Source organism: Hylobates moloch, unplaced genomic scaffold (genome assembly GCF_009828535.3).
Source record: "Hylobates moloch isolate HMO894 unplaced genomic scaffold, HMol_V3 SCAFFOLD_18, whole genome shotgun sequence".
Classification (NCBI taxonomy): domain Eukaryota; kingdom Metazoa; phylum Chordata; class Mammalia; order Primates; family Hylobatidae; genus Hylobates; species Hylobates moloch.
This window is the reverse complement of record NW_026652293.1, coordinates 51,202,914-51,229,275: the sequence shown is the minus strand read 5'-3', so window position 1 is coordinate 51,229,275 and position 26,362 is coordinate 51,202,914. Positions and strand designations below refer to the sequence as shown.

General features: G+C 35.7%; 1 protein-coding gene across 8 annotated transcripts in view; it reads left to right on the top strand.

The window, feature by feature from the left end:
- The window catches only part of GPATCH2 (G-patch domain containing 2), a 189,005-nt gene that overhangs the window by 91,725 nt on the left and 70,918 nt on the right, over positions 1–26,362 (top strand). For 4 of the 8 annotated variants that reach the window (XM_058430650.1, XM_058430648.1, XM_058430647.1 and 1 more), the window contains exons 6-7: positions 1,554–1,610; positions 18,926–18,993. In XM_058430650.1, coding sequence (XP_058286633.1) covers positions 1,554–1,610; positions 18,926–18,993 — 125 coding nt within the window. The remainder of the gene's footprint in view (positions 1–1,553; positions 1,611–18,925; positions 18,994–26,362) is intronic. The other 4 variants (XM_058430651.1, XM_032136507.2, XM_058430649.1 and 1 more) reach the window with 1 other exon arrangement.

The following is a 26,362-nucleotide window of genomic DNA, read 5'->3' as shown; positions in this document are numbered from 1 at the left end:
ATTTCTCCACATCCTACAGTGAGAAAATCTTGAATGATGTTATTGTCAATTTGAAATTCTTGGAATTATCCAGATGATTGAATTAGTGGGAAAAGTTGTATTTGTCAAATTAATCTAAGCATTTCCTTTTTTCCTTATTTAGTCTAAATGGACATTTAGGCCCTCAATGGTTTGATTGTATTTTGATGAATTTGACTCTTTTGTTTCACCATTTTTAGCATATGAGACCAAAGTGGTTTCATTTGTTGCAGTAATGATTCTTTCACCTCATATTTTAATATTTTGAGTAGCATCAGGACAGTGATAGTAGTGAGAGGATAGTTAGGAGGGACAGGGTTTTAGAAAGAGAATACCTGTTGTCAGTGCAAAGCACTTATAATCTTTATAATATATAATTATAACCTTTATATATTATAAAGCCTTATAATCTTTTCCCATCTCATACCTCTTAAGATAATTAATTTCAATGTAGCAAACATATATTGAACACCTACTATGTGCCACACACTGTCTTAAGTAGCCCAGATACAAAGTTTATTAATTGAAACAGACCCTATTGTCAAGGGATTTGCTACCTAGCAGGGTAGATATGTGCTTAATATAATATGGTAAAGTGTGTTACTAATGGAATGAACAAAAAGCTGAGGAAATTCAGAGAGATGGAATAAGCCGAAAACCACTCCTTTTCTTTGATTTCTAATCTGTATGAAAATGATCTAAGAACTCAGCGTAGAATCACCGAATGTTTCTGATGCAAAGGATTTTAGAGAAAATACTGAATTTTTTTAACAGATTCAAAAATCTAGGTCCAGTGACTTAAAGTGACTTATCAAAGCTCATACATCTGTTTGTTTGGCTGGTTTGTTTGTTTGTTTTGTTTTGTTTGAGATGGAGTCTCGCTCTGCCACCCAGGCTGGAGTGCAGTGGCACGATCTCAGCTCACTGCACCCTCCGCCAGTTCAAGCGATTCTCCTGCCTCAGCCTCCCGAGTAGCTGGGATTACAGGCGTGCGCCACCACGCCTGGCTAATTTTTGTATTTTTTTAGTAGAGACGGGTTTTCACCATGTTGGTCAGGCTGGTCTCAACTCCTGATCTCATGATCCGTCCTCCTCAGCCTCCCAAAAAGTGTTGGGATTACAGGCGTGAGCCACCGTGCCCAGCCATACATCCCGTTTTTTTTAAGGATATAGTTACTGATTACAGATTTAGTGTACTTGTAGAGGTTACCATCTAGGTAAAACCTTCCTAATCACTAGAAAGCAAGCAATTAAGTTCAAAATTATATAGTATTCACCTTAATTGTGCTGGGATTTCCAAAAAATTAGAAATAGGCTAATAGAAATGGAGAATACACTATAGAAGAAATCAGCAAATTATTTGGATAAATGGAGAGTATCAGTTTGAATGAAAGAAAAAGAAAATAAGAAGCAAAAGAATGGCAGTTTCTGGCACAAAAGTCTTGATAAAATATTCAGTGCATGTATGCCTCTTGTTTGCCAGAGTGTTGTACTTATAATTTTTTCTATGTATTTTCTCTTTTTAATCCTTACAGAAAATCTGTGAAATCAGAATTAGAATCAATTTATGGCTGAGATTATTGAGGCACAGGGTGAGTTAATTAACATAGCTAGGTTGCATAGTAAAAGAGATTGCTTCATCTGACTACAAAGCAGCAACAGGTGTCAGCCACCATGCCCAGCTGTAAGAATCTTTTTAGTAGATCTTATTTTATATTCATTTAAGTATTTCTATACATAATTAAAAGAGCACAGAGTTTTCTTGCTAATTATATTTGTTATCCCCATTGCTATTTACCAAATCTGTATCTATAATCAATAAAAAGGGCTTAATGCAAACCTGTGCACCTAGGATTCTGTTATATATGATTCAGAACAAAGTATCTGGCGTGACTTTCATGGAGATACCAATGTAAATATCAAGAGAAAACATAAGTACTTAAGTCAACAAGTGAGTATTGTTTTATTTCATATTTGCCATGTGCCAGACACTGAGCAATGTATGGGAGAAACAAAGTTGATTAAGAGACAGTTCCTAGTCTCTAGATGCTGCTAGTCTGAGAACCACACTTGGACAACCACGGCATGTGGCAGTGCTTCTCGAAGTGTGATCCGGAAACCACTGGGGGTCCCTGAGACTCTTTCAGTGGGTCCCAAGGGCAAAACTGTTTTCATAATACTAAGATATTATTTGCCTTTTTCACCTTTATTTTTTCACAACTGTGCAGTGGTATTTTCTAGTCTCCAGGAAGTGTGTGCTTGTAGATTCTTGAATTTAAAAACACAGTTTTAATATCTCATACACTCAATATCAATAGATAAAATCCACATAAACAAAAGCTCTTTGTAGTCCTCCATCATTTTTAAGAGTAGAAAGTTTGAGAATTGCTGTTACAAAGAAAAGAGCCGGCTGGGTGTGGTGGCTTATGCCTGTAATTCCAACACTGTGGGAGGCTGAGGCGGGCAGATCACTTGAGCTCAGGAGTTCAAGACCAGCCTGGGCAACATGACAAAACCCCATCTCCCCATCTCTTAAAAAAAAAAAAAAAAAAAATTAGCCAGGTGGGCATGGTGGTATGCGCCTGTAGTCCCAGCTACTCTGGAGGCTGAGGTGGGAGGATCACTTGAACCTGGGAGGTCAAGGCTGCAGTGAGCTATGATGGCACCACTGCACTCTAGCCTGGGTGCCAGAGTGAGACCCTATCTCAAAAATAACAAAAGATAAAGAAAGAGCACAACTTTTTACAGTTAAGGCCAGTGGGACCCTGTTCTGTTCTCTGACCTCACATTGTACCCATCTTCCCTTCCCCACACAGACTTCCATCCTACTCCTTGAACATGTAAACTCTTCCTTGCTTCCAGGCCTTCATATATGCTACTTCCTTTGTCTAGGAATGTTTCATTCCTCCTGCCCTTTGCTTGGCTGCTCCATCTTATCCTTCAGGGGTCAGGTCAGCAGGGGTTCCTCTTCCCTACCACCTTCTCCTTATTTATTTCATTTCATTTTCTGAAATCTGTAGTGTTCTTGTCTGTTTGTTTTATTCATTGTGGCTCTCTAGAGTAAAATGTCAGTCCCATAAATTCAGGGGCCTTTTCAGTCTTGTTCACCAATACATCTCCTCTTCCTTGCCCAGGATACATAGTCAGGGCTCAATATGTTTCTTGTTGAGTCAATGAACCAGACATTTCTGGACCAAAATAGTGGCTGTGCTACTTGTCAAGTAGGTGGTCTTAGGTAAGTTGTTTTAATCTCTCCAAGCCTCATTTGTAAGATTGAGGTAATAATTAGAATCTTGCAGAGTTGTGAGCATTAGAAATGTTTAATATGCAGCTTCTGAGAGTTTCTGCCACCTAGGAAGTGCTCAATCATCGTTTGTTGAAATCAATAATAATGGATACTATTTACTGAATACATACTGGGTTAATCACAGAGGACAAAAGAATAAAACAGTACCCCTGCACTTGGAGTTGCTCACAGCCCAGTGGAGTGGCTACTTGGGATTCTGTTTGTGTACCAGTCCAGTGGAGTTGGGTTGTAGTGACATTATGTCCATATTTCACAGACTGACTATGATAGACAGTATCCTGTTGTTTCAGATTCCATGGTGTGGTTTAATGTCCACAGAACTCATAGTTAATACTGTGAAACAATTCAAGAAATAATTGTTTTCCAGTTTCTTAATTATATTGATGCATACATGCTCCTCTTGCTTTGTAGGTAGCTTCTAGAATGGTTTGTAAGCACATGTGATATATCCTGCCATGTTCTCAGAGTATATGCTAGTGCTTGACAGCATCCTTTCTGTCAACGAATTTCTTAACAGTGTGCTACCCAGAAAGATAATTCAGCAATTTGTTTTTCTTTTTTCTTGTATTCTTTTTTCCTCTGTTTTCATCAACTTGTCAAAAATGTTTTAGGTGTTCATTAATGATAGTAATGAGCATCTCTTTCATTTTCTATATTTTAAAAATTATGAACCACTCTTTATGCAAAGCACTGAGTAAATTATATGCCTGTAGTCAGTTGAGTCTCTTTGTATTGTCTTTTTTTGTGTGTGTGTACTATTTCATGAGATTGGTATTAGAATGGTTTTAATTATGCAGATGGCAATGTGGCTTCAAAAACACCGTATCCAGATTTTTGAAAGACTATAGTATTTAACCTGTTTGTGAATTACTTGAGGTATAGTCTGAATTTTTATGACTATTGTAAAATGCTAATCAGCTCTCATGAAAAATATTTGTGCTTTTGACTAATTCAGCACATGGTTCATTGTAGGCAAATGCACCACAACCTGGTGGCAATACAATAGTAAATAAGACATAGCCTCTGCTTTTGAGAAACATATTATTACAGAGAAGACAAACATATGTGTAATTCTAACATGAGGCAGGCAGTCTGTTAAGTGATGTAAGAAAGATACAGAGACATATAGGAATTAAAATTGGATAAAGAAATTACTTCTGTTGTGTGTGGTCAGAGAAGCCTTCAAGGTTCTGCATCGTTATTTTGTATAAAATTAAATAAAGTGTGTGTGTGTGTGTGTGTGTGTGTGTGTGTGTGTGTGTGTGTGTAACTGGGCTTGGGAGGAGGTGCGTTCCCTTTATTTCTTCCAACAACTGAATACCATGTATTCAACTGGTCTGCCTGTTCAAGTTTTCAGGCCCTTAGAATTGGCCAAGAAAAGCAAATCAGCTGTAAAACATTCAATTTAGAGATGATAATTATAGCTAAAATACTTCTGTATTTTATTTTAACTCATGACCTTTACATTAATTGAAAAGCATCAGAATTATCAGCCTATACAGTCACTAATAATGTCTTTGTGGAAATTATTGAATTAAGTTTTATAATTTAGACTAAGTACCACAGGCTTTAAGTAACTATTTTTAAACATTGAGTGTTTTTTAAACTAAATATGTATCTGCACTTCTGATACAATCACGAGAAAAAAATTATTCATTTGATTTTTATTTTCAGTTAATTCACTGAAAGAAGTGGTGATGGCCCCAATAAATAAACGTCTTTGATGGCATGATTTTTCTGTGTACACAGCCTCCTTGCTCCCAGTCCCACCAACCCTACAAAACTCCTTATTCTTGCTAGCATCTACTGTAATATTTATTGTCATCTTATTATTGAGATTGTACTTTGCATTAGACTGTGAAACAATTAATACAAATAATAATAGCTAATATTCACTGATCTATATGCTTTACAAATGATCTCATTTAATTTTTGTAATGAAGCAATAAAATAGGTAATATTATCCACCCCCATTTTGTAGATGAGGAAATTGAGACAGTCATAAGACTGAAACATGGAGAAGTTAGTATTTGGACCCAGGCAGTCTGGCTTCATAGCCCAGTTTTCATCGCTATGCTCTTCTGTTCTTAAGAACTACTTTATACTAGAGGGGAAAAAAATGATGAAATCCACAAATTTCAGTTTATTTTGTTAAACTTGGTGGATAGCATATTTCATTGTGATCACTGCATTGGATAACAAGAATTACTGCTAGGACTCCATATTACTTTGTTTTCTAGACTTACCACAAAGGTTATGTCTTTGTCACTGTTGATTTTGTAACCTGTAGATTGAAAAGCATGACATACATTACATCGTATTTTTTTACTACGAAACAGTGAAAAAGCTTAAACTAGTATTTAGTACTTTACTACTTGTGGATACATTGGAAGATTTTTATCTATTCTAATTTGTAAAGATAATTCCTCTATTTATGAGTATGTTCTAAAGAGTTGATGTCAGTTTGTAAGTGTGGTGAGCAAAAAGTTAACTCTTGGGCGAGAGAAAATATACCTTCTTTATTTACTACATTTGTTATTTCTCATGAGCTTCTGCCTGTTAGTTCTGGGTGTGGGGAAAGAAGTACATTGGTGGAGGAACAGGAATCTGGGAATCATCGTAGTCTGTTTTGTGTTGCTATAACAAAATACCCAAGACTGAATAATTTATAAAGAAAAGAGGTTTATTTAGCTCACAGTTGTGCATGCTGAGAATTTCAAGGATACAGCACTGTCTCCTGGTAAGGGCTCTTATTCTGCATCATAACATGGAGGAGAGGGTCAAAGGGGAAACAGACATGTGTGAGGAGAAAAACCTGAGTGATGTCCTGGCTTTATAACAACCCACTCTGGAGGGAACTAATCCATTTCTACAAGAATTAATCCAGTCTTCCAGCAGGAGAACTCACTACCGTGCAGAGGGAACCAAACCATTCTTGAGGGATCCCATGACCCAAACGCCTCCAACTAGGCCCCACCTCCCAATACCATCATGCCAGGGACCAAATTTCAACATAAGTTTTGGTGGGGACAAACAAACCATATCCAAACCATAGCAGGAAGTGAAACAGATTTTCCAGTTACAGTTATCTCTGTATAAACTATTTCTTTGGGTAACTCAGCCCCTTTTTAACAAATGCTTGTTCTTGCATTTCTCCTCTCTCTCCATCTGATTCTCTCCATGGTGGCACTACAGAGCTTATGTGTCCTGCAGGGGATTATGGGAGAATCTGTTACCTCAGATCCATGCATCATCTCTCTGTCCAATCACTATTCTTTGCCTTGCTGATCTCTAGCTGGTCTGGACTGAACACTGGCACCACATTCACTTCTGTGAGTCTGGTTCCATTTGGCCTTTGGGGGTATTATTCTGGTGCTCATTACTGAAGCCCACAGATTCCAGCCATTTGCCTCGGATCTTCAAGTCCCTTTGCTTTCTTGAATCCCAAGACAGTCCTCACCCACTGGTCCCCTCATGAGAGTACAGAAACTCCTGGATCACCTGTCTCACACACTCAGACCTTGGGGAATCAACAGCATTCTCTCAGGCTATCTGTCTGGCCTCCTCCTTCCACAGATGCACCATCTTTACCTCTGTGCCCTGTTGGGCAAGGTGCCAGTTCAAATGTGGCACCTCTTCTAGACATGTTACCTCCCCTACTATACCTCAGGAAACAGACATCCCTGAGTTCCTCAATGCTTCTCTGACCTTCCACCTTACTTTATGCAAGAAGTGTGGAGATCATTAGAATATTGGTTTCTGACTTACTCCTCCTACTTCAGCCTTAGTTCTCCTTTTCATTCACCAAGGAGAAATGGCAGGATGCCTCAGGTCCTAGTCATCATAGGCAGAAGGATTTGCCTCATCCTGCTGTGTGTAGAAGAAACTATGTATCTTCAAGCTCTTGATATAGGATCCAGAAAGCAATGAGGAAGTAAAGGCAAAAATATGGAAATTTAATACATGGAAACATTATCTTGTTTGTGACTTTGTAGTTATTTTTACTTGGCTACTCTTAACAGAGTCTGATGATGTCAATTAGTCACGAAAATTTAGCTTAATTTTTAAAGACTTGAACACAGATTATTTTACGGGATGAACAATATTCTTAGATTTCTGAACCTTTGTTACCTATCCAACCATTATTTTCTATGAACTTCTAGTCAGGTTTATTTCCTCATTTCCAATATATATACCCTTTTGATTCATAACTTGTTTATGCATACAGTCACCCCTCCTTCCATTGGCTTAGATCCTAGCCAGCTCTAACCCTCAGCATAAGTCTCATCTCCTCCAAAACCCACATTTGCTAATTTGGGCTTTAATGATTTTTTTTTAACTTCTGTTGCAGTTATAACTAAATGAACACAGTTTAGTGGTTGTTTAATCTTTATATAGTTTTATGTTTTAAGTCTGCAGCATATTAGCTAGTAGGGTTGATATTGTGCAATTCATTAGAATCTTCCATATAGTACCTGAGTGCTGGACATATGAAGTAGTTGTTCACTATCTCCTCTCTTATTTGTGAATTCCTGGTCCACCAAATGACATGTTGTTTTCTAGGACTAAACATAGAATTTAACAGATATAATTGGCTTCATTATTATTAATTAGGGATTGAGCTTGGTGTGCATAATAAAGTATCCAAATAATGGTGGCTCGAACAAGAGAGGGTTTTGTTTTGTTTTGTTTTGTTTACCTCCTGACATAGAAAGGCACTTAGTGGCTTGGTTACCCAGATAAAAGATGCCATGGTGGAAACCTTTGATTCTTTTGGTCTTTAACTCCTAGTCAAAAAAAATAAATAAATAAAAAATGGATGTTATTGGCCGTATCCCAGGCACCATGAAGTACAAAGAAGGGCACAAGGCACATGACAGCTGAGTCAGTCACTTAAAGAACTTTCCTTAGAAGCTTCACCTGGTGACTACGCATACCTCTTATTGTCCAGAACTCACCTCACGGGAAGTGAGTTATCTCTGGCTGCCTGACTGACTTTATAAACCAGTGCTTTCCAACGTTTTTGACACCAGAGGCTGGTTTCCTGGAAGACAATTTTTCCACAGACTGGGGGTAGAGGGGATGGTTTGGGGATGATTCAAGCACATTACATTTATCATGCACTGTATTTCTATTATTAATACATTGTAATACATAAAGAAATAATTATATCATTATTACATTGTAATACATAATGAAATAATTCTACAACTCACCATAATGTAGAGTTAGTGGGAGCACTCAGCTTGTTTTCCTGAAACTAAACAGTCCCATCTGGGGCTGATGGGACACAGTGACAGATCATCAGGCATTAGATTCTCATAAGGAACACACAGCCTTGATCCCTTGCAGGCACAATTCACAATTGGGATCACACTCGTATGAGAATTAAATGCCACCACTGATCTGACAGGAAGCAGAGCTCAGGTGGTAATGTGAGCAGTGAGGAGCAGCTGGAAATACAGATGAAGCTTTGCTTGCTCGTCTGCCGCTCACCTCCTGCTGTGCGTGGTTGGGGTCCCCTGCTATAAACAACCAGATTTGGGATAGACATTTACTTCTATCAAGGTAAAGCTAATAAGTATTTCAAAAATATGAGAGTCTGACTGTGATTATTTACTTAGAATAGATATTGGCCAAAAAATGTTAAAAGTTTTAGGTTATTTGAGATTTTTGTTGTCATTTCTTGAGTATGTAATATGCTGATTATGCTTACACTGCTATTTGTTAACTAATATTTGACCTCTTTTTAATTAACTCATTCACTCATTTATTCATACCACAAAGAATAGTTTGCAGTATGTTGTACATTTGTACTTTTTCCCTCCCCCATCAAATCATGATTACATACTTTTTTTTTAGCTATGGAAATTTTTAGTGCAATTAACAGTATAATAAGGTCTTGAACTGCATCACATAAGATTGAATGATTGAGTGGTTGCCTGCATGTTTGCTTTAGGAAAACAGCCTGTACAGAACAATATTTTAAGTGTTTTATTTGCTAAATTTAAACCATATTAAGTTGTCAGTTTAAAAGTGTTGAGACTGTCAGCATTTTTCTTATAAATTACTATTTGTCCTTGAGATTCTTAGAAACACTCTTTTAATTATAAAAACCAGCTGTAATTTTTTCCCTTGATGTAAATTAAGGTTTTATGCAACACCACTATCAGGTTAAGAAGAAATTGACTAGTTTATAAAAACAGTTAGAAAAATAGTAGAAATATAATACCCAGTTCAAAAAGTATGCACAATGGATGATGTGACACATTGTTGAATAATGTGGAAAGAAAATAAATTTTAGCTGCTAAAATGTTGATCATGTGATTTTGAGTACCAAAATAATTTAAGTAGTTTATAAGCAAGCACTTAAAAGTTTTCCTCGTCTGCTTATATTCTTAAATAAATTTTTAAAATGTGCATGTAGAATTTTTTTCAAAAAACTATATTAATAATTTGTTATGTCCTCAAACATGTTTACTGAATCTCATTATCTTCACTACCGTATTGCTCTCTGACCTCTTCTGCCACCCCCCAAAAATTAAAAAGAAGACAATTAATTTTACATGTATTGAGCTTCAATATGCATAATTCTCCCTAGGAATGAACTATTGAGATCTCTTTTAAGTCTTATCCTTTATATAATAGGCTCTATATAACCTAAGCAACAAGGAGAAAATACTTTCTGGCTTTTATTTTCTATGTATGTGGGGTTTTTTTTGTTTTTTGTTTTTTTGCCTTTGGTAAAATTGTGGGAAATGGGAATGAAGACTTTAAACATAAAATAGAACATTTATTCATTGTATGAAATTCTTTAAAATAGTTGAACATTACTTTTAAAGAATGACTTAAATGTCCAGAGAGATAAAAAAGATTTTTATAAACAAATTCCTTGGCAGGAACTACATTATGTGCTATATATTTCAGGATAATAATAAGGGCTTACTGCGGGTCAGTGTGTCATATCCCAGTGGTGTCTAGTGAGATGGAGGGTTATCTTATATGTCAGCTAGATAACCCTGTGAACCATTTTGAGCAGGCAAGATAATGGGACTGAATTCTGAAATGAAGGTTGAAATATACTGGAATATTGTTACATGTGAGAACAATAACTTTTTAAAATAAATGTAGTCACCTTTTGACATCATTAGATATATTTGCTAATAATTTTTAATAGAGCGTATTTAGGTAAATAGATTGAGTAAAGGATGAAGTGAATCAAATATATGATTATATATTTAAATAGATAAATAAAAATTACAAATTTTCCCACACATGGGAAGCTTTTATTATTAGGAAGCTGCTGAGCAAAAACTGAAATTTTTTTTCTTCTCTATTATGAATACTGAATTGACATTTCCTAATACAAGCAAGGTTTTGCCTTCTTAATTGCTATTTCATTTTGAATATAAAATTACTTCCACCCAAACATAGGAGCAATAATACAGAATTTTTTTAATTGCTTTGGATTACTATGTTTCCAAGATAGTATTTTCATAAACCATTACATAAAATATTAATCTGTTTTTTAAAATTACAAATTATTTCAGGTTTTTAAATTCAGTCTTCTTTGTGTTTGCCTCCAAAGTCAGTTTGCCAAGCCTAAATATAAACTTAATTTTGAGAAGTTGTGTGTGTGTGTATTGAACAAGTCCCCAAAACTATTTGTTTTTAAATGCAGACATGAATTACTTTGATATGAACTGAGTAAGAAAGTCCACATTTAGATTATCATGCTATATAAATTAGAATTTTAAAAGATATGTAGATTGCCAATATAATCCAAGTATATAGCAGGGGGATGAAATGATAAAAGTTTTTTACACCATCTTATATACATTTTGTTTATTACTTTGTCATTTATTCATAAAAGAAGATCTTTAGGCACCGTGGATTTTACGTAAACATATGTGGACATATCCTTATTTTCTTGACGCTCATAATATTGCAAGCTTCATAAATGAGGGATTTAAGAAGCCTTTGGTCAGCCAGTAGAGGCCACTCACAGCTTGTTACTAAAACTGGACGGCAAAGTGAAACTCTTTACTATCACAATTGGGCATCATTCTGAGCTGGTTAATTTTTAGTTCTTTACTTAAAAAAGATAGTATTACCATGAGGTGGTATGAAAAAAGTTGTTGCTGTATTTGTTTTTTAATTATGTAGTGATTAATCTTTTCTGTGAAAGCATTTAGATCTTTCATTAGTAGTGTATACCAGAAATGAGAATTTATGTATTTAATAATTAGAAGTATTATTATTCTAATAGACCAATAATTCTAAATTCTTAATTATCAGTGCAGACTGGCTTTAACTAGGAAAAAAATTGTTTACAGTGAAGATTTAAAACAATTATATTGTTTAGTTTTACGTTAAAAACATAATTGCTAATGTAATACATACAACTATATGTGTATGTATATATTTCTAAACAGTATAATTTTCATTCTGTCATTTCATAGAGAAATATATTTGCTGCTCTTACTTAAAAATATGGTAAGATCACTTCGAAACTAGCTGAAGTCTATGTCTTTATTCACTACTTAATGCAATGCTGGCAGCTGTAAGGTGAGCATCTTCCCTGCAACACATGTGTACGGATTCCTCTAGGAAGGCTAATCCTCAATAGAAAGGCAAGCCTTGTATTTCTCTGTGGTTTATCTTTGGCTATTTTTTTTTTAAACAAAACCCTTCTGGTTTAAAGATGTAATCACGTATTTAGATTTATATCTGCTTTCAAAGGAAAGATAGCCTAAGTTCTCTAATTTTCCCCAAGTTCTTTCACATATTCCACATATGCTCATCACGGAGTGTTTACTCCCCTCCAGTACACTTTGTAAATGGTAGCCTTCTTTTGCTGTAATGATTAGTAGGGGAGCCGTTTGTTATTCTTGTTAGTCCTTCTATAATATGTGCTGGTAACCCTGTTTAGTGCTGCCATGCTCTGCATTGCATATACTTAAAATAGCCCGCATGCTACCCAGAAGTTACAGGCAAGGTCTAGAGTATCGCTGGCTGAAGATTTTCCTAGAGTGTATTCTAGATTCAGGCCATCATCTCCCGGGACAAATCCCCAAATACAGAAAACATTACATTTGTTTTGATATATCGTCTTTTTTTTTTTTTTTCCAGTCTCCCTGTAAGGGAAAAAGTACTGCGTGGTAAATTGGACAATTTTGGTTCAAAGTTAGCTTAATTCAGTTCCTATAGTCTAGGGCATATGCCCTCACCTCAGTGAGTGTTAATTTCTTCACTATTATTTGAGAATAATGATGTTTCTTCACTCTAGGCACATTGGTTATGAAAAGCAAGCCATAAAGCGGGTTATAAAGAACAGGAGTGGCTGGACACTGTAGCTCATGCCTGTAATCCCAGTACTTGGGGAGGCTGAGGTGGGAAGATTACTTGAGGCTGGAAGTTCAAGACCAGTGCACGCAACATAGCAGGACCCCAGCTCTATACAAAATTTTAAAAAGTAACTGGGCATGGTGGTACACACCTGTAGTCCTAGCTGCTCCAGCAGCTGAGGCAGGGGAATTGCTTGAGCCCAAGGAGTTTGAGGGTGCAGTGAGCTGTCATTAAGCTATGAGTTGTGAGTACTCACGCTTGGGCAACAGAACGAGACCTTGTCTCAAATAAGTAAATACACTTAAATAAATTTAAACAAATAAAAATAAGGATATTATTATTAATGACAATAGAAATATTTCTAATTATATTAATTTTTGATACATCTTTTGTGATCATTATTACACATTCTTTGTAAGTTTGTTCATGCTTAAGCCCTTCCAAGAAAGATTTAAAATTGCATTGTAAAAACATAACAAACAATGTAGAATTTTTATTTTAACCTTGACTAACAGGTAAAAATAATCAGTTTCACCCACTGTACTATAATTTAGATAACATGAAGGCTATGACTAGTCGATACTATATAGGCCCTAGTTCAAAGTCTTTTCCTAAAAGTCATACAGTGTGAGCTCTGCTAATAAGAGCAAGATTGTTTGTCAATATTGATATTTTTAAAGATATGAATGATAGGAACCTGATAGGCCTTTTTGTACCATGATTAGATTTTATAAAATTCCAAACTTCAAGGCATTTTCTCCATTGGAAAACCGAGTTATATTCCATAACCTTCATAATTTTCTACAACAGTTTTGAACTCTCCAGTAATTCAGTTGTCCTCAGGAATGGATCATCTTCCTTCCTGAATATTCTTTGTAGGAGGACATTATCTGAAACTAAAACATCTGGTAGGTAAGGATTTGTAGCGACTTCTCCCTATCATTAGACATATTACCAGGAATACATTAGATGTTCTAGTTTTTATGGCATATATTTCATATGCACCAATTTTTTCATTTCTTGTAGCCAGTGATGAGGATTTTTCCTGGCCTGCCATATAAACACATTTTTACTTTAATAGAAATCTAGACAGATAAAGGTGAAATGTGAATTATTACTTGAATTATATTTACTAATATTTTTCATGTTTAAAAAACAACAATCAAAAAAACCCTTGGAATTAGAGGAGTTCCATAACTTGACTTTATCAAGACATCAAAAACATTAGTTCAGTAAAACAGTATAACTAAATCACCCAACTGAAAGGGAACACATATCACTTATTATATAATAAGGTTAAGCATAATTTTATATGTACATTAGGTTACTGGTTGAATTGTACCAAGTAAGCAGTACTGGATTTAGAATAAGAAGCTCTCGGTGGCTGCATAAGGTGCTAGATCACATTGGCAAGTAGGTAAGGATCAGCTTAGGGAAAGCCTTGCATGCATATCTCATTAATTTTCATTTTACTTTCAGTGTAGAGCCATAGTTGGCTGTGGAATGAGAAAGTTGACATGTGAAAAGCGGCAATTTAGAAAGTTGAATTTGGCACGTTGGTAAGATGGATTGGAGCAGAGGGAGATAATGCATGCAACTCCCTTCTTAGAGGTGATTTTTTTATTCCTCTTTATTCCTCTTAAATCAGATAACTACTTTGTTTCCTTTTAATCTTATAAGTGATATCCAATTTATGCTCCTTGAATTATCACTTTTTGTATTTGCTTTAAAAGCAATTCTAAAGTAATTTTTACATTTTTGTATGTTGCTTTAAAAGTAATTTTAATGTTATTTTCGTGAATATGTTTCTCATCCCCAAACAGATTGTGCTTTTTGTGATTTGTGACTGTTCTGTAATATTATAAGAATAGATGACACAATGAAATATTTTATTCATTCCTCCAACTATCTTGTAACAGAACTTTTAAAACTCCAGTATAAAACAAAGTTGCGCTCATTTGAAATGCTTTTGAAGAATCTTCCTTTATTCTTCTGTATGGGGATAAAAGTTAAACATTCAACACATTTATTTTAATGTCTATTAATTAAAATGAATTATTGTAAAACATTTAGAATATTACCTTACTTAAAAGTCTTGTTTCTTTCTCCAAAGAAGTTGAGTCAAATTAATAATTGCCGTAAGAGAAACTAGAAACCTCTGGGTTTTGGCAAACTGTTCCGGAGGCTGAGGCAGTGCCTCCCGACAGCCTGGAGGCCAGACAGATTTGATTGACCAGTCCTCACAAAATGGAAAGGCCTTCTTTTGAATGGCAGCTTGCCAACATAAGTGTTTGTCAGTGTGGGCACTGAAGCAGAGTAGCATTTGGAAGGCAAATAAAATATAGTTGAAAAGCAGAGCAAAGTTTAAGGGGACTGGCTATACTAGAGGGAGAGAAGAAAGGATGATAGTTTCTTGTTCTTACGTGTGGACGTGAAACTTCATTAATTTACAGAAGGAATCTTAATCATTGAGAATATAAGTAAGATATCATCCATATTGAATGGCCTCTGTATTAATCTTACAAGACTCTTGTGTCTCAGATAAGTTTACCTGATTTGGAGAGTTATTTGTTCAGTTATTTAATTGTGGAAGAATAGTATGGCATGCATTGGGTTTGATAATGACACAATTAAATGAAAATGAGATATAAAACCAACTTTTTATCTTTTAAGCAAAATCATAAAATTGGTGTCAATACATCAGGGACAAAAAGAATAAGAAATTGCTTTTAATATGTCTAATAACTTTGAGAGAATGGAAATTTTGTCATTGATAATTTATCATTTAGCAGAATTTCCAATATATTGGTACATATTGACCTCCTGAATTGATAGTGGTACTTGTACAACTGTTGTTAAATTTTCATCGCTTGCTACTACATTCTTATTTCCTGAGATTGGTAATATTTAAACAACAGCAAAATCTAAGACCCATGTGATCTTTTAGAATTAGGACACAAAAGTTATGTTATCTAGAAACCATCAATTCCTTTCTAACTTTCAGTTTACTTCTTAAGACTTTGTGTGATAAGCGTCTAATAAAAAGAAATATATCTGCTTTATTTCGGATTGTAGTCATTATTTATGTAGTAATATTTAACAAATGAATCATAAGAATTCAGGGCGTGTAATGTGATGTCTAAGGTTATCAACACTAAATATTGGCTAATTACATAAATGATTGTCTCCAGGGTTTTGTCAATTATAAGAATTGGATTGTGGAGATACTGTTTCTCATAAAGAACAGAATACCTGTTTCCTGTCTAATCTTATGGAATAAAATGTATTTTTCTTACTAATAAACTTTACTATGTGAATATTTTATTAGATATTTAAAGTGAAACAATTTCTTAAAATTTGTGATTTCTAATACAGTTCCGAAATCACTAGAAAGCATGTGCTTTGGAGAAGAAAACAGTCACCATACTTAATTGTATGCTAGAAATTTATACTTTGGTCTGACGTTTAAAACTGCTTCTTTAATTTTTATAAAGATTATTTTCTATCTTGAATTAATGATAAGACAGAAACTTTTAGAAAGAGTTCCTTAAATATGTTCTTTAAAGTTTTATAATATTTTGAAGTAGTCTAATAATCAGATTAAACATGTTTTAAAGTTTAAAATTCACTGAAACTTCAGTATAACACTGCTTTCCATAAGTTGAATTCTGTATTAAAGATATTATTCTCAAATTTTAGGTAAGTGTGTCTAGTTGCCACAGTGGCAAAATGTTCCCATTGTAAGAACATTTTACTCCTGAGGCAGACCACTGACGTTGACCCTGAAGAGATCATCATATGTTGCTTTATTTCATTAAAAAAAGTAAATTTCTAAACTATGCCTATTTTTGCATATCTTTAAAACAAAAATTAAGTTAAAATAACAATAAAGGATAGTCACCTCTGTTTTCTTAAAAGGATCACGTGCTAGGTAAACATGTAAAATTATTTAAATATCTACACTTGAAACTGTAAATCTTTTGTGGGTTACTTGCTGCAATTGAATTGAGCTTACAGTTTTTTTATACATATATATGATTTCTGAGAAATACATAGTATGATTATTTCTGACCAGATTGAAAGCTTACATTTGTATTATGGTATAAATTAGCTATAAATTCTGTTTTATTGTATTCAGTTGCTTTGTTTTCATCAGGCAATTTATCACATGGGTGTATGTGAAATTTCTTCATTTATTAAATTTCGGATTATGTGTTTCAAACCAGAGCAAGACTTAAATATTTTTCCATAAGTATAGCTTAAGGTAAACAAGCAATTTTAGTCCTGAAAATAGCTTCTGCTTCTGTCAACATTCTGTTTATTTTTTCGCTGAGATAAAAAGTTTAGTTTTCTGATATTTGTACCAAGATAAAGTCAGTAAACAAGATTAATATAGTGTGGAAAAGGTTGTCAGCAGCCTTGGCAAAGGAAATAAGTTGCCTGTACATAGAACATACTGTAAACTGAATAAAAGTGTCAGGTCCACCATGAGATAATGTGATCATGAACCTCTAACAAAGCATGACATAGGCACAGTTGGCTTTTCTCATAGCCACAGTGTAGAAAATGGATTACTGTATTCCAGGGATACCCACTGGAATAGCATGAAAACCTCATTTTGAGATGAATGCAGGATGCAGTCCTGGAGTTGAGCCACATGTTTACCTGTGGCACTCAAACCATAGGGTTATTAATGTCATCACCTGTGCACATTTGCAGTATTTGCATTTCTTGGAATTTCTGAGTATATACTGGCACTTGTAACCCAAGTGATACGAGAAGAAGTAAGGTTTTGAACATGTTAGGGTTTTTTTAAGAGGAATTTTATTGCTGTCTCATGCTTTTCCCCCCATTCTATATAAATGGCACTTCTATAATTACAGAGGTTTTTTTTTTTTATTAAAATGGAACATAACTTAAAGCCTTTTACTGTAAATGTATGCCTTGTCAATTGTGATTGATAGATTCATTCTTGTGCAGTGCTATGCTCCCTTTGAGAACCATCTATATGATAAGAAAGTTGTGAAATTCTAAAAAAAAAAAAAATAGGAGTAGCTTACTTCAGATTTTAAATTTTATTTAGAAATAAGGCAGTGAAAATATTTTTCTCTTAGATGAAATTGCATTTTGTACTATGTAAATACACAGATGACTCGTATCTTTTTGGGGAAACTGTGAAAAGGGCTGCTCACCACTTCCTTGATCTAAGTTTTTGTATATATTTAAATGTATGTGTTATAATACATGTTATTTATATTTAGGATCTAGCTACAAATACATTGGTCCTTGGAAATACCTGCTTAACACCGATCTAATTAAACTTTTTTTTTTTTTTTTTACATAATAAGTCACCAGTCTGTTTTTTTTAAAAAGGATATTTACACTATTATAAAGAGTCCTTTTTTAAAAAAACTTTTTTTATTATTATTTTGAGACAGAGTCTTGCTCTGTCACCCAGGCTGGAGTGCAGTGACAGCCTCGCAGTTTACTGCAGCCTCTGCCTCCTGGGTGCAAGCGATTCTGCTGCCTCAGCCTCCTGAGTAGCTGGGATTATAGGCATGTGCCACCACGCCTGGCTAATTTTTGCCTTTGTAGTAGAGACGGGGTTTCACCATGTCGGCCAGGCTGATCTCAAACTCCTGACCTCAGGTGACCTCAGCCTCCCAAAGTGCTGGGATTACAGGCTTAAGCCACTGTGCCCCGCCAAGATTCTTTTAAAATAGTCTTAAAAATCTAGCAGAGAGGTTGGGTGCGGTGGCTCACACCTGTAATCCCAACACTTTGGGAGGCCGAGGCGGGCAGATCACGAGGTCAGGAGATCGAGGCCATCCTGGCTAACACAGTGAAACCCCGTCTCTGCTAAAAATACAAAAAAATTAGCCGGGCGTGGTCGCGGGTGCCTGTAGTCCCAGCTACTGGGGAGGCTGAGGCAGGAGAATGGTGTGAACCCGGGAGGCAGAGGTTGCAGTGAGCCTAGATCGCACTGCTGCACTCCAGCCTGGGGGACAGAAAGAGACTCCGTCTCAAAAAAAAAAAAAAAATCTAGAAGAGGAAATACACTAGACCAAAACAAGTAAAGTATTCTTACCAGGAATTAAATTATACTTTTGATCCACGCAATGTTGTCTGAGATTTGAAAATCTTGTATTCTCCATTTTAGATTGATGTCTTCAAATTGATATATCACTATTATCCCTGGTCATTTTATAAACAAATCTGAAATTTATTTCTTCTTTTTAAATCTCCCTGTAGGTACCCATTCCTGGCCCAGTGGGTAACAAGAGAATGGTTCATTTTTCCCCAGATTCTCATCACCATGAGTGAGTACTCAATGTATTTATATAACCTTATTAGAGTATTCTACTTAGCTCTTTTGGGAAATTATTAGCTACTACTAGTAAAGCTGATTGAATTTGTACTTTTTAAAAAGAGTTAAGTATAATTTACCATTGGTAATAATGTAAGAACGATTTAAAAGAAAACCATGACAAAATTTCAATGGGGATTTTTAAATATAGTTATTCTGTTATTTGTGATGGTATTTGAAATTCATGCATTATTGAAATTTATGTATTATCTTAAAAATTTTTAATTTTCATTACATTGAGTAGCATCAAGCTTTCCTACTCCTCCATCCTTATTCTCTATCCCAACCCTTCTAAAGTACTAAAACGAAGAGTAGTAAGCCAGGCATGGTGGCTAATGCCCATAATCCCAGCACTTTGGGAGGCCAGGGTGGGCAGATCACCTGAGGTCAGGAGTTTGAGACCAGACTGGCCAACATGGCGAAACCCATCTCTACTAAAAATACAAAAATTATCCAGGCATGGTGACACATGCCTATAATCCCAGCTACTCAGGAGGCTGAGGCAGGAGAATCGCTTAAACCCAGGAGGTGGAGGTTGCAGTGAGCTGAGATCATGCCACTGCACTCCAGCCTGGGCAGTAGAGCGAGACTCCATCACAGAAGGAAAAAAAAAAGGAGTACACGGGGGGGGCCAGGCATGGTGGCTCACAGCTGTAATCCCAGCACTTCGGGAGGCCAAGGCGGGCAGATCATCTGAGGTCGGGAGTTCGAGACCAGCCTGGCCAACATATCGTGAAACGCAGTTTCTACTAAAAATACAAAAATTAACTGGTCGTGGTGGTTCATGCCTGTAGTCCCAGCTACTTGGGAAGCTGAGACAGGAGACTCACTAGAACCTGGGAGGCGGAGGTTGCAGTGAGCTGAGATTGCTCCACTGCATTCCAGTCTGGGCAACAGGGTGAGACTCCAATCTCTCAAAAAAAAAAAAAGACTGGTTTTCTTCATTACTTCTCTACTTTCTGCTACTGCCAAACATTTGGTAATAATATAAAGAGCCATGAAACAACCAGAATGTATTTCCATTTTGCAACAAAAGGAAGAGACTACTTTCTAGATAATTTTTTAAAACTAAGTAGTTGTAGCCTTGACTTTGGTAAATTATTGCTTGAATTTCCAGTGGTTAATTCTTTTCTGTAAATACATCTTTGTTGGAAAAGCTTAACTTGTTATGTATTTTAGATCAATACAATATAGCTCCTGCAAATTTGATTGAACTTTTAAAAAGGCCATAAAATATGGGAAGACATGAATTAATTATTGAATAAATTTTTTGTGGCAGGCAATCATATTAGGATCCATTAGTTTCTATTTTTTAAAATCACTACTTAACAAATATAAAATAGAGATTATTGTTCAGATATAGGAAAATGATATCATAATCTTATAGTGGCCTATACATTCAAAGTGCATGATGCATAGACTATAGAATTGTTGGGAAGGTAGGCTATTTCTTTTTTTTTTTTTCTTTGAGACAAAGTCTACCTCTTGTCACCCAGGCTGGAGTGCAATGGCATGATCTCGGCTCACTGCAACCTCTGCCTCCCGGGTTCAAGTGATTCTTCTGCATCAGCCTCTCGAGTAGCTGGGACTACAGGCGTGTGCCACCACGCCCAGCTAATTTTTGTATTTTTAGTAGAGACGGGGTTTCCCCATGTTGGCTAAGCTGGTCTCGAACTCCTGACCTCAGGCCTTCTGCCCGCCTTGGCCTCCCAAAGTGCTGGGATTACAGGTGTGAGCCACCGCACCTGGCCTAATGTAGGCTATTTCAACAAAAGTTTGCATTCAAGAAATGAGATACTTAATACTCAGCATGCCGCAACACATATGTCCAGTTTGGCAAGCAATTCTCTCTCTCCTCTCTTGGAGAACCTAACTTGTTATTCTTCCTTTGAAGAACTCAGCTGATACGTTCATTGCAGCAGATGCCTTACAGAGTACTGCACAGTTTTATCAGCCCATTTCTTGTTGGTGAAAGTAAGGGGGTTGTCATCTGCCTAAGGAACTAAACAGTCACAGACTCTTGTTGACCAAGTTGTTTATTTCAGCACTAGCATTTCATCAAAAATATAGTGGTTTCTGTTGTGTTTGTTGTTACAGTTTCACACCAGCAAATCTGCTGGCCTCCATGTTCTTCCTCTACTCTTAGTCTCCTTAGTTTAATGGCTTCTGCCTTGAGGCATTTCAAAGCCATGGCCTCCAGCAGGTAGGTATAGGTCTTTAGGAAATCTTTGTCAGCAGGCTCATGCTCTTTTGTCAGAGAAATCCTACTGAGAGGTATTCAGGAAGATCTAGTCATTTTGCTTGTTAAATCTAGCTTCCATGCCACTGCCTGTTTCCCTTTAGGGGTTCCAAACGTGGTTTCCCCAACGCCATTCCCTAATTATAAGACTTTAATTCAATTTAGATTATATTTTATTTATTTATTTTTTTAGACAGGGTCTTGCTCTGTTGCCCAGGCTGGAGTGCAATGGTGCAATCACTATCGTGGCTCACTGCAGCCTCGACCTCCCAGGCTCAAGTGATCCCCGGCCTCAGCTCCACAAGTAGCTGGGACTATAAGCATGGGCCACCATGCCTGGCTAATTTTTCTTTTTTTGGTAGACATGTGGTCTCACTGTGTTACCCAGGCTAGTCTTGAACTCCTGGGTTCAAGCAATCCTGCCAACTCTACTTCCACCTCCTGCCGTGTTGGGATTACAGCCGTGAGCCACCATGCTTGGCCTTGATAATGTTTTATAGGCTCATTTAGTAAGTCTGTATTTTCATCCCTTTCTTCAGGCCCCTCCCTTACCTATGTAGAGCCAATGTGGGGGAGGTCCCTTACAGTCCCCACTCTTGACAAGGAGAAGCCACAGGACACCACATCATGGGAATTTTCTTTTACACAAATAAGTATACAGGCAACGTTGTATAGACACAAACACACACACACACACACACACACACACACACACTTCCAGTTAAGTTGCATAGGTTGATGCCTTTCTAGGGACTGGCCTGCCTATCTGCTTTAAAACTGACTCCATTTTACTTCAGCTTGTCTCTTTAATTGCTCTAGGAGAAAAACCCAATATCTGAAATTTTCCCATCAGGTCCTTTAACAGAAGAAGGTATATGGCCAGTATCCACTCTGGGCAGAGAGTTTTAGTTATATGCTTCCCCAACTTCCTAGCTGGAATAAGTGGTTTTATACTGCCTGTTACCCTTCTTCCATTCCCCCTGCTCCCTGAGTTAGATACATGAAACTGACTCTTATTATCAAACTCAGCATCTCATAGTAGAAAAACTAAGGTGTTCATACCCTCAGGATATACAAATAATTTCTAGCAGAATCAGCAGTAGTTTTAAGGGAGTCAATTTTCAAATCCCTTGCTTCCATTTATAAATGTCTTTCCTGAAAATTATCAGCCCTGGTTATTTTGCTGGTTCTTACTTTTCCCAGTGCCTTTCTTCTTCCTTAGGGAAAAAAGACACCCCTGCCAATCCTAATCTTTGATGCACAGTATAAAATCTTTCCGCTCTAAACAGAGATATTTCAAATATTGTGCTGGTATTGATGTGGAGGGACTGAATTTAATGAATAAATCACAAAGCATTTTGCAATTTAGATATATAGTTTCTAATTTTATTTTATGTTTATTTTATTTTATTTATTTTATTTTTTCTTTTGACATGGATTCTCACTGTCACCCAGGCTGGAGTGCAGTGGCGTGATCTCAGCTCACTGCAACTTCCGCCTCCCAGTTCAAACGATTCTCCTGCCTCAGCCTCCAGAGTAACTGCGACTACACGTATGTGCCACCAGGCCCAGATAATTTTTTTTGTATTTTTTTAGTAGAGACAGGGTTTCACCATGTTGGCCAGGCTGGTCTCAAACTCCTGACTGCAGGTGATTTGCCCGCCTCAGCCTCCCAGAGTGCTGAGATTACAGATGTGAGCCACTGCACCCGACCTCTAATTCTTTTTTTTTCGGCAACTGGTAGATTATTAAAAATATTTCTTAACCTAGAAGTCATTTTGTGATTTTGGGCATAAAACTCTGAAAGTGTTTAAATAATCAAGTGACTGCTCTAACCAAGTTCCTTTTATTTCCATTTACCAATTTGTATGAACAAGGTTTCTGAGCACTCTATAAAATTCAAAGATGGTAATACAATTGGCACTAAAAGACGTACTCATCAATGAACTAATTTTGGGGGAAAGCTCATTAATGATGCCTTTCTAATAAAATTTTGTTTTTGTGTTTACTGTTGTTTTTTTTATGTTTGTTGTTACCCAATGTATTATTATATGTTAAATATATATATTAAACAGGAGTTTAAGAAGAAAAATAAGCTATGTAAAATTTTCAACTTTTAAACAAATGTGCATCCTGGTTTGGTTTTTGTTTTAAATAAACAGTGGAGGATATCAAATCACAGTAATATTTATGTCCCAATGTATATATTTCAAAGAGTAGCATAATGGTTTTAGTTTAAATTATCAACATATTAATAATTTATAATCAATTATAATTGATATAAAATTAAATCCTTGCAAATGTTTAAATTTTTGTTGAAAAATATTAGATGTCTTCCTAAAATTACAAGAGGAGAGTATTTTCATAACTATTTCAGGCAATACATATTCAAAAATGGTAAAGACCACTGTTGTATGGCATGCTTTCAGGAAAAAGTAACGGAATATTCTACAAATAATGGTTTAAACAAATAGCAGTTTAGTTTACTGATCGAACCAGAAATCTGGAAGGAGGCAGTTTCAGAGCTATTGAGGAAGCAGTAATAGTATCTGCTATAACCTCCTTTAAGGAATCATTGGTGTTTCCCCTCAAATTCCTATCAGCATTCTCTATATCTCCTATTTTTCCTTTAAGTTTTATTTTTACTTGATTATGGTATTTATCATATTATTATTTGTTATATAATTATAAAATGCATGTTTTATTCCCATTAGTGGACCAAGAACTTGCCAAGGTTGGAGACTTTGTCTTGTACTTTGAATCTCTTACAATGTACATCACAATGCGTTACACTCAAATCATAGGCTCTCGGTTCAAGATTATCAAGTTCTACTGCTGGCTAGTGATGGAAAGCATTCATGAAGGCACCAACTGAATACTGGTTAAATACAATTGATAATTGGCAGAAAAAGCAAGTACTAGAGCTAGAATGAACCTTAGGTGCTGTCCAGTCCAGTCACTTGATTTTCATAGATGAGAACTTGAGGCTCAGAAAGGCTGGGTTCAGAGACTGGCTCACAGAAGATCTAAGACAAACCACCAGCAGAAATAAACACTAAAATTGGTCATCGCTGGATGATGGGATTGCAGGTTAGTTTTGTATTTTACTGGGAGCGGGTGAGGTAGAGGTACATATTAGTATCTACCAAACTTTATTTCAGTGGACATGTTACTTTTATATTTAGAGGATGAAAAAGCCAGGTGACTCACTCCAGACTGGAGTGCAGTGGTGCGATCTTGGTGCACTGCAACTTCCGCTTCCCAGGTTCAAATGATTCTCGTGCCTCAGCCTCCTAAGAAGCTGGGACTAGAGGCGTGCACCACCACGCCCAGCCACTTTTTTGTTTTTTTAGTAGATAAGAGGTTTCACCCTGTTACCTAGGCTGGTCTTGAACTCCTGACCTCTAGTGATCCACCCGCCTTCTCCTCCCAAAGTGCTGGGATTATGGGCATGGGCCACCACTCCAGGCTGCAGTCTTATTTTTGAAGACAGATACTGAAAAGCCTTCCAGAGTGTCATAATTATAAAAATGCGATCATTTTCATAAAATAACACAACAATGTATGAATTGTTTTAAATACCGTCTAGTACTTATTTCCTTGACAAACATATTACTATATTTAAAGTCCAATCATTAATGTATGATAGGTTTCTTTTAATCAAAAGTATGTAGCACAGAGAAATGAAATATTGACTAAGATAACTAGAGAGCTACACACAAGAAAGACAAGAGCCTCAATCCAGCTAAAGCAGAGAAATTAGGATCTAATTTCTCAGTAAAAGTAGCCTAAGTTTTGAAATTCTCTTTTACTTATTCTGTTGACTTTTTAAAACTACAAATATTAAAATGTTAAAAATAAAACTAATAATGACTACATTAAAAATATAGGTAAGCATAAAAATGGAGTTACTTCTTAATAATTCGGCCTCCCTTTATGTACTCTGTAAGTGGTTCCAGAAATTTTTCCTTTCTTTTTCCAATCACTTATGCGATACTTGCTTTTAAATAGAGATAAATATGATCTATTAATTGATTGTGCAATTGATATATTTTACTTTTATTTCAGTTTTAAGTAGAGGATATTTACCTGAGGAACTGTATGTAAATGAAACTTATTTTAAATGCACATGGGTAACTCATTATAATCTTATGATGAATTCCTTTATAAAGCAAATACTCACCCCTTATTTTATCTTTTGTGTAAATATCGAGTTTGCTTAAAGCAAGATTTTCCTGGATTAAAGGTTATGTTCATTGGGAATACTTTTACACTTTGAAATTTAGCATCTATTGCTTTATAGTCAAAGTATCTTTAACACTAGATTGAGATAAATAAGAAATACAGATGGATTCCTCCTCTGATTTATTGTGATTCCCATGGGTGAGTCATTTAGCTTACATGTCTTAAGTTTATTTATAGAATAAATATAATACAGTAACAGTCCTTTCTTATATATTTTTACAAGGTGCTTAGGTGTAAAATACAGAAATATTATTAAACTAGGTATGAAACATTTCAAAATGATGATGATAATGATGACATACTTTATATTGTACACTGTATTTTATTTTTTCAGACAATTTTCATATGCATCACTGTTTTTAGTATTTTTACTACCTCTCTCAAGTAGTCATAGCAGGTATTAGACCCCATCTTATAAATAATTACATCACTCAACCAAAAGTCAATTAAAAAGACAAATGTATTAAGCCTCTATTAATTGTTGGTTAACATGCTAAACCTGTTAGGGTATAAGTAATGCCCTTTAGCAATTGTTTCTTTATAGACATTTAGAAATTAAAAGGTAATTACTGCATGTTAAAACTTATGGAAAAAAGTTTACATATTACTATATTCCACTGTACTGTTAGGGGAAGAAAATTAATATTTATTTTAAACACCATCTGCCAATTTCTTAGTGTTGTTTTAAGCCTTCCAAATACTGAGAGTGGTTAATTTTATTTTATGCGTGAGGAAGAAACTGAGACTCAGAAAATAAAATAATTTGTCAGAATTCACCTAACCAGTAAGTGCCAGAGCCTGTACCCAAGGTTAGGTCTTTCTGATTTAGTAACCACAC